The sequence below is a fragment of the Haplochromis burtoni genome, unplaced genomic scaffold, assembly GCF_018398535.1.
Source record: "Haplochromis burtoni strain Fernald_Lab_line unplaced genomic scaffold, NCSU_Asbu1 Contig_259, whole genome shotgun sequence".
Taxonomy (NCBI): domain Eukaryota; kingdom Metazoa; phylum Chordata; class Actinopteri; order Cichliformes; family Cichlidae; genus Haplochromis; species Haplochromis burtoni.
Genome location: NW_024582620.1, coordinates 392,187 through 404,836, shown reverse-complemented (window position 1 = coordinate 404,836; position 12,650 = coordinate 392,187). Strand labels below are relative to the sequence as shown.

The following is a 12,650-nucleotide window of genomic DNA, read 5'->3' as shown; positions in this document are numbered from 1 at the left end:
GTGTGTGTGTGTGTGTGTGTGTGTGTGTGTGTGTGTGTGTGTGTGTGTGATGAACGAGAGAGAGTGCACGAGAGAGGAGACTGTGCCCCAAAGCAGACTGGTTTCACCATCTGTCCTTGCTGTGTCCTGTGATTTCCCTGTGTAATTCAGACAAATGTCATACTATGGGCAGGGGATGAGCTTTGACAAACTGCTCCAGACATTCTCAGTTCACACTCCCCCGATACTCCTGTTGAGTTCTTCTGTTATTCACAACATTTCTAACCTCACTCCGCAGTCGCGTGTTTCAAAGAGATTTGATTTTTCCTGCAACATGGAGGAAATTGCACATATTCCAGCTCGTTCTAGGCAGGATGGCAGCTCTGAAGCACTGAAGCGTATCTCCTGTTTAACAGCACGTATGATGCCGCTGTTAGTGTGTGCATTGACCTGTGTCCTCTGTGCGTGTGTGATTGTGTGTTGACAGTATAAGGGCCAGGCTAACCTTCACGTGTTTGAGGACTGGTGCGGCTCCTCTGTAGCCCAGCTGAGAAAGAACTTGCACTTCCCTCTCTATCCTCATGTAAGTACAGCAGTGCGCATTTTCATGCATTAACACTAAAGGCACATAGTATTGACTGGTTGTGCATGCCTGTCAGTCTCCCTGCTCGCACAAGTCACATATGCAGCTAGCTGTGTCTGTGTCATATTTACCAGCAGAATTTTTATTCATTTATTTATTTTGGAAAATGGCTCTTAGTCTCAGACAGCAGGCTTTTCATTTGTACCTATTGATTTGCTGACTGAAATTGACAACTGCCACAAGCACATTTCATCAGCTGCTCCTAGCTGAGGTGTTTGGTGCATGTGCAAATCAACCTGTGAAACAGTGAATCATCATTGTCATAAAATCAGTAGCTTTTAGCAGTGGAGCGCGCCTCACTGGTAGCTGAAATCACTGTGTTTTACATCCTTCTGAGTCTGCAAAGGCTCAGCAACATTAATCTGATAATATCATTCTAAATAATTAATTGCTAACCTATTTAGTTTAACAGCATCACTGGCAAAACTTACAGCAGTTTCAGATGTCTCAAAAAGATCAAAAATGGCAAAAAAAATGGCCACATGCATAAATTGTATGATGGGACTGATACTGTATAGCAACAATTTCCAGGTAAAAAGCTAGCATGCTCACTATGATATGTGAGCATGCTAGCTTTATGTTTAATTAAAGCAGGCTCTTTTATTACAGTATCTCGTCTGTTAGTCTTCATTGTCCTTATATCAAGTGGCAGACTTGAACAAGTGGGTCAGAGGTTTGCCTTATGCTTCATTGTGTGTTTTTGAACTGAATGTTTCACTGTGACTTAACATGAGATAGTGTTTAACTTGCTGCTATTAAAGTTGCAATATTTTTTCCCTCTTTCTTACTACAGGCCAGGACAACAGTGAAGAAACTGGCAGTGGCTCCAAAGTGGAAGAACTATGGCTTGAGAATATTTGGCTACCTTCACCCTTACAGAGATGGTAACTAGCTTTTTCTATTAGTAAGTCACCAATCTGAGGAAGCATTTGCACATTTGAAAGAGTAGACATTTTCCACAGCCCTCTTAATCCAAGCACTTCGGAGCCACTAATGTAGTGGATATTCACATTTTTATTAGGGCTGAATGCCAGAAGTCTCACAGCTAAATCTCATTGCAGTTCCCTCATGGCCTTACCCTCAAGCCCAGTTGCTATGGGAACTGAAAGCTCTAATGCCCAAGTGCCCTTACACAAATTGCAGAATATGAAGTTATTAATTAGATTACCATTCATTTCAGCCCCTCATGTAGCTTTCACTTGGGGTATCACTCTCCGTTGCTGATGGCTTAAAGGTCATATTATCTTCTCGGTGACAGCGTGCACGTCGTTTCTCAATTATGTTTTGCAACCAAATTTAAAATATGAATAATGTGGCAATTTAACATGTAGTTTGAGAATTCCTAAATATTGCAATAGTGTAGTAACAAATTAGTTTTATTATAGTGAACACTACCACCTGAAAAATATTAGAATGTCTCACCGTACTGACCTGGGTTTGCAGCAACCCCAAAATGGGAAGCTCTATTCAGAAACAGCTGATCACACAGTTAAGTCAACTCTGAGGTTAGTGCATATGTGGTGAATAAAAAAGGGCAGTATCAGTCGAGCACCAATATCACAATTCGCCGTGACAATAACTAAATAACTAAATAAAGAGCAAAGCCTGGGTTTTTAATCTGCTGGAGATCGAAAAGTTAACGGGTGCCGTTCTACAATTATCTTCAAGAATCCAGCAGCGGCAGTAGCGAAAGAGTCTGTGCTCAAGAGGAGAAAATAGTCAATACATTAGCACTATTACAAATTCAAATTCAAATTTTATTTGTCACGTACACAGTCATACACAGTACGATATGTAGTGAAATGCTTGGACAACTGCTCGTGACCTAAAGAAAACAAAAAAGGAAAAGGCTATGAATAAGGTAGGAAATAAATATGAAAAATTAAAAAGGGTAAATTTAACTAGGAAGGAATAAAATATAAATTAAGGTTAAAAATGAAATAACTGTACAACACAAATTAGAATGAAGGGTAAATTTAACTGGGAAAGAATAAGATAAAATATATAAATTAAAGTTGAATTAAAGTTACATTTCATTCTGTGTTCACGAGTGTTCATCATTCATCATTTTACACGGCAGACTTGATTTCCCAAATGTGAAAAAGAAAGTGTGCTCTTTGTTTTTAATTCTGTCGTTTTATGAAATGAACAATGAAACAAAGAGTCTGCTTGACAGTTTCTAAAAGTATTTGAATACAACCTCGGATAAGCAGTAACACACGGCATATTACACTGTGTCAAAGGCTAGGCAGAGTGTAACTGAACAGCTTCCAGAACCACCTTTAACAGCAACAACTTGAAGTAATTATTTATCAGACGCTCACATTGGTGTGGAGGAATTTAGGCCCACTCTTATTTACAGTGTTTATTTGGGTTTCCAGGCACTGATTTATGCACAGCTCTCTTAAGATCCTGCCACAGCATTTGAGTCAGGTTGAGGTCTGAACTTTGACTGAGTCAGTGCAACACCTTGATCCTTTTCTTTTTTCTGCCATTCAGTTTTAGATTTGCTGCTGTGCCAATGTCCCAATGTCAGCCAAACTTTAGCTGTACCCTCGCCATTCCTCTGCTCCCCACTTAGTATGCTATGTTCATGCTGATATGCTGTACGCTTTGGTTGTCACCAAATGTAGTGCTGCGCATTATGGCCAAACAATTTCACTCTGGTCTTGTCTGTCCAAGGACTTCAGAAGTCTTGTGGTTTGTTCAGGTGCAATTTTGCAATTTCTATGACCATTATATGATTTGACCTTGGGGTGAATTTTCTGAGGTGTCCACTCTTGGGAAGATTGGCAGCTGGCTTGAACGCTGTCCACATGTGAATAATGTTTTTCACTTCAGAATGATGGACTTTAAATTGTTTGGAAATGGCCTCATAACCCTTCCCAGATTGATGGGTACTAACAATTGCTTCTCTAAAATCATTGCCGAAGTGGCATTGAGTCTTTGGAGTGTGTTAACACACACAATAGCGCTCCAGACCAGAAAAACACAAACAAAAAGACACCAAACCAAAACTTCTGCTTTTATAAGGATGGCCACACTTGATCAGTTAATCAAGGGCTTTTGATTAGCAGCACATGGCAGCTATCCCGCTCTTAATCACTGTGGAAATAGTAAGATTATACCTTGTTTTTTCTAATAGCAATGCTGCATTTTAGCTTATTTTAGTTCGATAAATAATAGTCAGTGCAGCAACATTATTAGAAATCTGTATTCACTGGGGTGCGTTGAGCAGTCGACCACATGCCATATGGCTGAGAGCGGCCAGCCCGGGTTTGAGTCTGACCCGCGGCCCTTTGCCGCATGTCTTCCCCTTCTCTTTCTGCCCCTGCTTTCACTGTGTCTATCAAATAAAGGTGGAAAAGAACAACAAAAAAAAGAAATCTGTATTCACAGGTATGTCCACCTGTGTTACGCTTTTTTATATACAATAGTATATATGAATTTGCATGCCAATCCACAAGAAGAAATGAAAGATAATCTGACGGTGTGGATACCGATTTTATTCTGCTCTTAGGATGACTCCACATTTGAAAACCAAGATCACTGTCTCTCAGATCACTGATTACCCATGAACGTGTAAACATTTATGAGGAAAGATGACAAATAAATACAATTTGTCACTATCCTGAGATTACTTATAAACTGAATGACAATGTTTGTGAGCTCCACTTACTGCACCCCATGTTCTCACTGTTTTGCGTCTGTGCTCAAGTGTTTATTTCCATTCATATAGTTGTTACATACAGATTAGAAATTCATGTGAGGAAAATCTTCATATCACCGTAACCATGCATGTCATCCATGACTACTGCTCCCGGCAGGGCACCACATTTTTGGTGCGTTTTCTTTTTCACATTTCTTATGAAATTCTGCTCTTCGTGATTATACTCTCTTAGATCATACATATCTACTTCCACTGACACACACTTTGATCATATTTTCTCCCTTCCAGGTGATTTCCAGTTCTCAGTATCATCAGACGATAACTCTGAGTTCTGGCTGAGCCCTGATGAGACTCCTCTTAATGCCAGACTGCTGGTCTATGTAGGACAGGTAAGCAACAAACTGTGTTACACTTCTGAATATTATCTGAAACACACAGAGGGTCACTCCATTTAAAATCAGCAGGGTCCCTATATTCTTTATAGTTTACGATTCAAAGGAAAGCCATTTAGTACAACCCATTTTTCAGTACTCTCCTGTTTTTAAATGGCATTGCTTAGCAACAAGCTGTTACTGTAGGAAGAGCCTGAATCTTCTGGGGCCTAAATTCAACCTCTTAATGTCATGACCTAAATAGTAAAACACTTAGTATAATATATACCTCTAGGGAAGTTCATCCATAGTACAGTTTGCGCAGGGAAGCCAAACCTTAATCATTAGACTACATAGTGACTTTATTATCTGATAGGATATTCAGGTGACGGTGACTCATATCTCTAAATGGCTTCTAATGGATTTTATTTCTCTCATATATGGCTATGCACACTATGACAGATCAGGCAAGTATAACTATGATTAACTGCAATTCTTGTGGAATCATAGTTACTGTTGAGACTTTAAAGGGTCAAAGCTATTACTCTGAAATGATGCCATCTAAAATCGTTGCTGAGATGTGACTAAGAGCATCCAGCTCTGACCACACCTCAACATAAGCCTTTAATTCTGCCAGAGTTCAGCGATACAGCAACAGCAGGGACAATGAGCGATTTGACCTTGTTCGTCTTTAGTAATCACCCGCTCCCCTCATGTCACCATCCTAACACCGAGGCTATCACTCACCTCCCCAACACACGCCTCAAAATACAGTAGACTTAAATCCTCCTGTAGAACATCCTGTGAAAAATCGTTTTCCTTTCCCATCTATCCTTGAAGTACCCTCTGCCCGCAATTGAATAAAAGTCAAGCTGTGCTGCTGCCACTGCCTCTGCTAATAAAGTTTTCTCTGCGAAACCCTCTGAAAGATTTAAGAAGGGAAAGATGCACGAGGTTGCACAATATTTGAACTGCACCATATGAGTGCTCTCAGCAAATATGTGTTAAGAGCAAAGGTCCAGCGATGGTGCCATCTGTATTCCAACAGGATGCGAGATGTCACCAGGTTCCATGGGAGCTGAGATTAATTGGCTGCTAGAGAATATTGATGTGACATTTAGCAGTGGAGAAATATCATCTAGGTAATGGCAGAGGAGCAGCATTATGGCTAAGGATCATTCATCCTGCCACCGGCTGACAGACAGGTCTCACTGCCTTCCCAGTCTCGAGAGGCACTTTGTGTTTCACGGATAAAAATCTAAATCGTTGCTCCGTTCAAACCATCTGCATGAGCTTAGGTGGAAAAAGAGTTTATTTAGATTTTCCCTTACTGTAAGTTTTTTTTTTTTGAAAGAGGATTTTGAAGTAGTCAGATTTTCCCCAACTTTTAAGAGTTTGTGTTTCATATAGCACAAACACTTTACACCCTGAGGAGACATGCGCTGCTGTTCTTTGCTTGCTACAAAGCCTGCCCTTAAGACTTGTAAGAGCTCTAATACAGCGGTCCCCAACTCCCGGGCCACGGTCCCCAACTCCCGGGCCACGGTCCCCAACTCCCGGGCCACGGACCAGTACCGGTCCGTGAGTCATTTGGTACCGGGCCGCGAGAGTGAGACTCGGGTGTGAAATGTATGGTTTTCAGGGTTTTTAGCGTTATTTTGTTATTTGTTTTTTTTCGTTAACTCGGTTTTCCTGGGTCTTTTCACGTGTGTTATGAATAAATCTTCTTTTTTTCGGTACCGGTACTAGTTTTATTTTGTTGTATTTATCCGCGACACCTTAAAGGCCGGTCCATGAAAATATTGTCGGGCACAAACCGGTCCGTGGCGCAAAAAAGGTTGGGGACCGCTGCTCTAATACACAATTAATTTATGTTTTTTTTAAGTTATTTCAAACCAGATAATAATAAAATAACTCAATTTTAGCTTGTTTTTTATTTTCTGAAGATTAAATAAAAATTAAAGGCAGGGGTTATTCTTCAGCCACTTCTGTGTTCTGTGTGTCACATTTACGACAGTGAAAAAGGTTATTTTTCTAATCTTCCTGTGCATGCGAAGGACATTACACTGAATTCTAAATTCACCCATTCACTCAAATAGCATACACAGTATACTACAGTTTTATTCTGTTCATACCACATTTTTCCAATCCCAAATACACACACCGTTGGACACACCAGGTCACTTTTTCTCCTTTTTTTTGTGGAGTTGTATCTTGCCCAGAGATTGGAGGAACCCCAATAACCCCAGTTAGCATTCCCTGTAAACCTCTGTCCAAATGGATTGCACACCAGTAAAAAAAAAGCCACAAGTGTGTGAGGGATCCAGCAAGCCCAGATCTTTTTTATTTGAATAAGCTTCCTAGTATGCGCTGTTTGAGGCTAGTGCTTTCAAATGAAAACGCCAATGACTAGCAAATATATCTTTAAAAGTATAACTCGAATGTGCTCCCACGAGGCATTTAACAGTGATGTGATGAAAAATAGAGCTGAAGTGTTTCTGTGCTGTTTCCATGGTGACCCCTGTCAGTATTTTCTTGTCTTCCAAATATTACAGCAAAGAAGATAATGATTTAATCTCGAGATGTGTATTTCTGTTATTCTCAAACATGTATAAAACATTCAAAAGGTAAGCTTGAGTCCTAGTTCCTGTGTAGGTCATCCCAAATCCACACAAATGCATACGGTACCAGTGAATCTCCAAAAAATTAGAATATTCTGACTTTTTTCATAATGTAACTCAACTTTTATATTAATCACACATCTAAACATGATTGTAATAGTTCCATGATTTAAAAAAGCATTTACAATACAGAAATCTCCAGCTTCTAAAAAGTGTGTTCATTTATACACTCAGTACCTGGCTGGGGTTGCTTTACCACAAATTACTGCATCAGTACAGTGTAGCATGGAAGCGATTAGTTTGCGGTCCTGCTGAGGTGTTACTGAAGCTCAGGTTGCTTTGATGACAGCAGCTCGTTTGTATTTTTGGGTCGGCTTCTCATCTTCCTCTTGAAACAAACCAGAGATTCTCTGTGGGTTTCAGGTCAGGTGAGTCAGCTGCCCCATCAACCACCATAATAACACATTCAGCAAATCATTATGTAGGAGTTTTGGCACTGTGGGCAGAATCCTGCTGGAAAAGGAAATTGGCATTTCCACGAAGCTTGTTAGCAGATGGAAGGAAGTGCTCTAAAATCTTCTGGTAGATAGCTGCGTGCAGATGACACGGCACTCCAAATCATCACAGACTGCAGAAACTTCACACTGGACATAAAAGACCTTGGATTCTGTCTCCATTATTCCTCCAGACGCTAAGATGTTTATTTCCAAATAAAATGAAAAAAATTGCTTTCATATGTGGATCACAGGACTGTGGACCGAGCAGCAGTCCTGTTCTTTTTCTCCTTAGCCCAGATAAGAATGCTTCTGACATCTCTGGATCAGAAGTAGCTTGATATTAAGAATGCAACAGTTTTATCCTGTTCCTGAAGATTTGTGTGACGGTGGCTCTTATTGCACCGTCACCAGCCTCAGTCCAATCTTTCTGAATTTTCCCAGGTTGCTCAAATAGACTTCTCTTAACAATCATGTCAAGGCAGTGGTCATCCCCATTGCTTGTGCACCTTTTCCAGAAACACTTTCCCCTACCTGTCATCTTAGCATTAACATGCTTTCATACAGCACTTTGTGAACAGCTGGCCTTTTCCCCAGTAGACCTTGGCAATGTTTGTTATCTGGACTGTCAAGTCTCTCAGTTTTGGCCTTGATCGTATTTACCTGTTCTGAACTAGACCAACAAATACACAGTATTTGTATTGTTTGAGTGGTAATTTACTCAAACTCAAAATAAAATATTCTAATCATAAAATACTGCACACTAAATACTATCAGCCAACAATCATCCAACTGAAAACATAAAAACAGAAATATTTCACTTTATGACTTTATCAATATAGAATATTAAAAAAAAGAACCTTTAAAATATTCGTATTTTTAGGTGCTCTACTTAAAAACGAAATCTATACGAACCCAAGTGAGAGAACAAAATCGACCTTGCGTCATGCTTGGTTCTGCTGCTCGGTCCCTTACATGTACCAGCTCCCTCTTCTCAATTTGTTGAAGTGCGATTGGTTGGGTACACTATTCTTATTAGAACACTTTCCATGTTCCTGCTGGGACATTATCTGTACGCATACGAATGAACTTAATGTGAATGAGGATTATCCATTGTCCCGCCTTGCCGTTAATCATATTTTTGCCTACAGCTAATCTGTAATGAGATTTTCCTTCAATCAGAATGTCCAGACAGCTCCCGCAGAGCTTCCCACAGAACCAGCCCAGTCTTGTCTGATATTAAAAGGCCCTTATGAGCAGGAAACGGCACATGTGTGCGAGGCTGTGCGTGCGCTAATGCCTTAGTGTAGTTCATGTCTGGTTGCACAGACACTTGGCGCAAATGGCAAATCAGCCACAATGTTTAAAACACCTATGTTATATTGTGTAGATCCCCCTTCCACAATGGGGCGCGATGTTGGCCCACCATAGATCTGGCTGCTTGCTGTTTATCTGCAGGATGTTCAATCGGATTGAGATTTGAGGAGTTTGGAGGCTGAGTAAATGTCTTAGAATTTTTGTGTTGTTTCTCGAGCCATTCCTGAGCAGTTTTTTTCCAGCTTTTGAGATGAAAGGTGGATGCTATGACGTCTAATCTGTCTGGTTCAAAAAGCAGATACAAAAATACACAGGCGTACGAGAAACTGGGTCAGGGAACTGCGATCAATATGGGACTCAACAGCACCAGTAGCTTCTCATTCCCTGACAGACAAGACATTGTCACTGTTGTAGGAGCATGCACCAATTCACAACTTTGCCCCACTCTACAAAAAACCAAGAAACTCAATTTGTAGAACAGCTGATAAGCAGATAAGATTTAAAAGTTTTTTCTTTTTTCTACCACCTGGCCGTATCGATTGTAAGGAGGGATGGAATTAAGTCAGCTTCTTTGACTTAAAATCACATAAAATCTCACCTAATCATATAAACGTTTAAAATAAAAGATGTTTGACGTGTACTTAGCTGGGGCTGTTTCTGCACTGTCAGTGGCACAGCTTACTGGAACACCTAAATTGGAACAATGCCATCATTAATTTTACTAACATTTGTGGTTTTCCTGCCACAGTGAATAAAAATGTCTGCAACAACAGTGGTTAATGAGTTTCAAATGCCCCATCGTTTTACCAGGTAAAAGCACCTGATCAAAGACACTGAATAGGATTTTGGATTAAAAGCGACAACGCACATATGATACATTTTATTCTTTAGCCTTGTAGAAAAAGCATTTTGACAGGGAAGAAAATAGATACAGCCAGGTTTCAAATTTTAACATTGCTTGAGATGGGCAATCTATCACAGTACACAGCACGTCTGTGTCTGCTATTATTCGTGTTATAGTTAGATACATGTGTGCATACAAGCCCATCCGAATGACTGTAACACCAACGTAACTCGGCAGTTCGAAAATGACTGAAAAAAATGAATTCAGGCATGAAAGTAGGTTTGATGGTCCACATCCATTTAAAGTATCTGAAGGTTGATTTTATGGTAGATTGCAATGTGTGAAAACTGGTAAATTCAAATTTTAAAGCAACCAACTTCATGCTTAATGATACCAAAATATGTAAACAAAAACTTTCATGGTCTTTGGCTCCAAGTGCACCTGTTTCTTTTTATTACAAATGGTGCAATCAAGAAATTCTCCAGCTCCAACCATTAAAAAAAACAAAATCTATACTTATTATTATACTTATTATTATTTTTTATAGCCCTACAATGGATCGGTGACCCTCTCGTCGCATGACAGCTGTAATAGGGTCCAGCACGACTACGACAGCACAGACAGCTGTACTGAATCTAAATTTACCTGATTTTCCCTTCAATATCATCTTCTTCTGTGTCTATGAATTGCTTTAAGGGCTACTGCTCCATTTAAATTTTTCCCCAGAAATCCTCAGACCACTGTAATTTCCTCATGAACCTCACACTTGAGCAGAGAACAACTTCTCTGTTAAACTAACCTGTTGAGGGCCTTCATTCATGATGACAGCTGAAACTGCTATCTCTCAGCTGCTGGGTTTACAGTTTCCATGAAGGGTATGCAATAACTAAACCCAAAGATGGTATATCAGGTTAGAAGCGTGACCACAAGTATGCTCGTCCTTTTTCACCCCCCTGGATCAGATGGATCAGATGAGGGTTATGAGGGAGAACAGCCTCTGCATCGTCACTAAACTGCTGGCCAAATGTGTTTCTGTGGTGTTCTCATGTTCTCTAAAATTAACTATAATGGTCACTACCTTGAAACTCTGGAGCAGATCCAGGGGGCATCTCAAAAGCAAAACACATAAGTGGTCAAATGCAGTTTTCACAGCAGCCAAGAACAGCAGCAATGCTGGAAGTTCTCCAGAGGTGAGCAGGGAGACGAGCTGGAAAAGAAGATTGATCCAATTTAAATAGGGTAGGTTTTCCTTATTACAGGTAGAATTGTAAATGTTTTTGTTTTTATTTCATCTTGATTCAACCAGCTGGCAAAACGTGAGGCTTGAACTTCTTCACCATCAGTTGGTTCAGTATTGAAGCATTTTCAAAAGTCTTCTACATTTTCTGCTATGTAATAGCTTTTTTCATTCACACTATGAATTAATGACTTTAATGATGACGGCCACTGAACTGAGAGTCCTAAATGGAATGTGGCTATAATTAATATTAGTTAGAACTATGCTTTCCTGTTGTGACGCTTCGCAGCATGCCAAAATGTCTGTAGTGTGTGCAAACAGACTGATTAGTGATAGGCAGGAAATTGCTCAAGCTGAGTGTGAGAGAGGAATAATGCCTGAGCAGTAACAGGATAAAGCTAAATCCCCTGTTAATAACCATAGGTGCTTTATTGTATCATTCCAAGGTTGTATCTCTGCTTTGTCATACATTCAAAGAAAATGCAGCTGTATCCAAAAACATAAATAAATGTCTGTTAAATTTAAATATTTTTATAGCCAATACATGTAAAATGTCAGGATCGTTGCACTGGCACAATTTTCATTTTAAAGTTTGCCCCTTATTTTCTTTTGTTGCCAGTGTACTTAAATCGAATAAAAGCCGACATAAACAGTACGCACAGACCAATCCCGGTATGTCCTTGTGTCCACCTCTTCAGCGGTGCTGGTAAAAGGTTAAAGTGTGCTGAGGAGCTTTTAGTCATTAAAATTTCGCAGTTTGGATTCAATTGAAAAAACACATTGAAGGCAAGACAGAATAAGAGCAAGAAAGCAGCACTCACATTATATCACAGGTCAGCTGTTTTTCTATTACTTTTCTCGTCTTATTTGGGCAGCAGGAAAAAAAGGAGTATATGGGAGAAAAGGAGCTGATAGAAAGAGGAGTAATGTCTCCATAGCTCCACTGCACACTCATATTTCTTTTATCTCTCGACCCTGTTTTGTGTTTCACTTTTCAGTGTTTCAGGGCCAGTGGCCATCTGAAATTAGATTTCTTAAGGTACCCACATATGTGGGTGAGGTTCACACACAGATGCGCAGTGTGGGTGTTTGTGTCTGCTTTACAGATGCAAAAAAAAAAAAGAGTGTACATGAGCGTCCTATCTCTCTGGCTTCTTCGATCAATTTAAGTTTAAGAAATTGGATTGCCAAGTTTGCCGGCTTATATTTTTTTTTATAGGGGACTTCAGAAGTAGAAGTACAATATGACAAAATGCAAGTGAGAGGGCGTGTTTTAAGGTGTAATATGAGTAGTGTGTGTGCCTGTGTGTGAGTAACCCCTCATCAATCTCTGGCTGCTTGCTTTCTGATTTACCTCTTCCCTACTCTGGTGAGGAGATGCTGCCTTCACTAAGCAATGACTCATCCTTCAGTGAGAAAACATTTCTGTGTGTGTGTGTGTGTGTGTGTGTGTGTGTGTGTGTGTGTGTGTGTG

The 12,650-nt window shown here is 40.0% G+C and overlaps 1 protein-coding gene across 1 annotated transcript in view; it reads left to right on the top strand.

The window, feature by feature from the left end:
• b4galnt4a (beta-1,4-N-acetyl-galactosaminyl transferase 4a) overlaps window positions 1-12,650 on the top strand; it is a 65,320-nt gene that overhangs the window by 8,545 nt on the left and 44,125 nt on the right. The window contains exons 2-4 of the mRNA XM_014340267.2: window positions 467-562; window positions 1,416-1,506; window positions 4,581-4,681. Of these exons, the coding sequence (XP_014195753.2) occupies window positions 467-562; window positions 1,416-1,506; window positions 4,581-4,681 (288 nt within the window). The remainder of the gene's footprint in view (window positions 1-466; window positions 563-1,415; window positions 1,507-4,580; window positions 4,682-12,650) is intronic.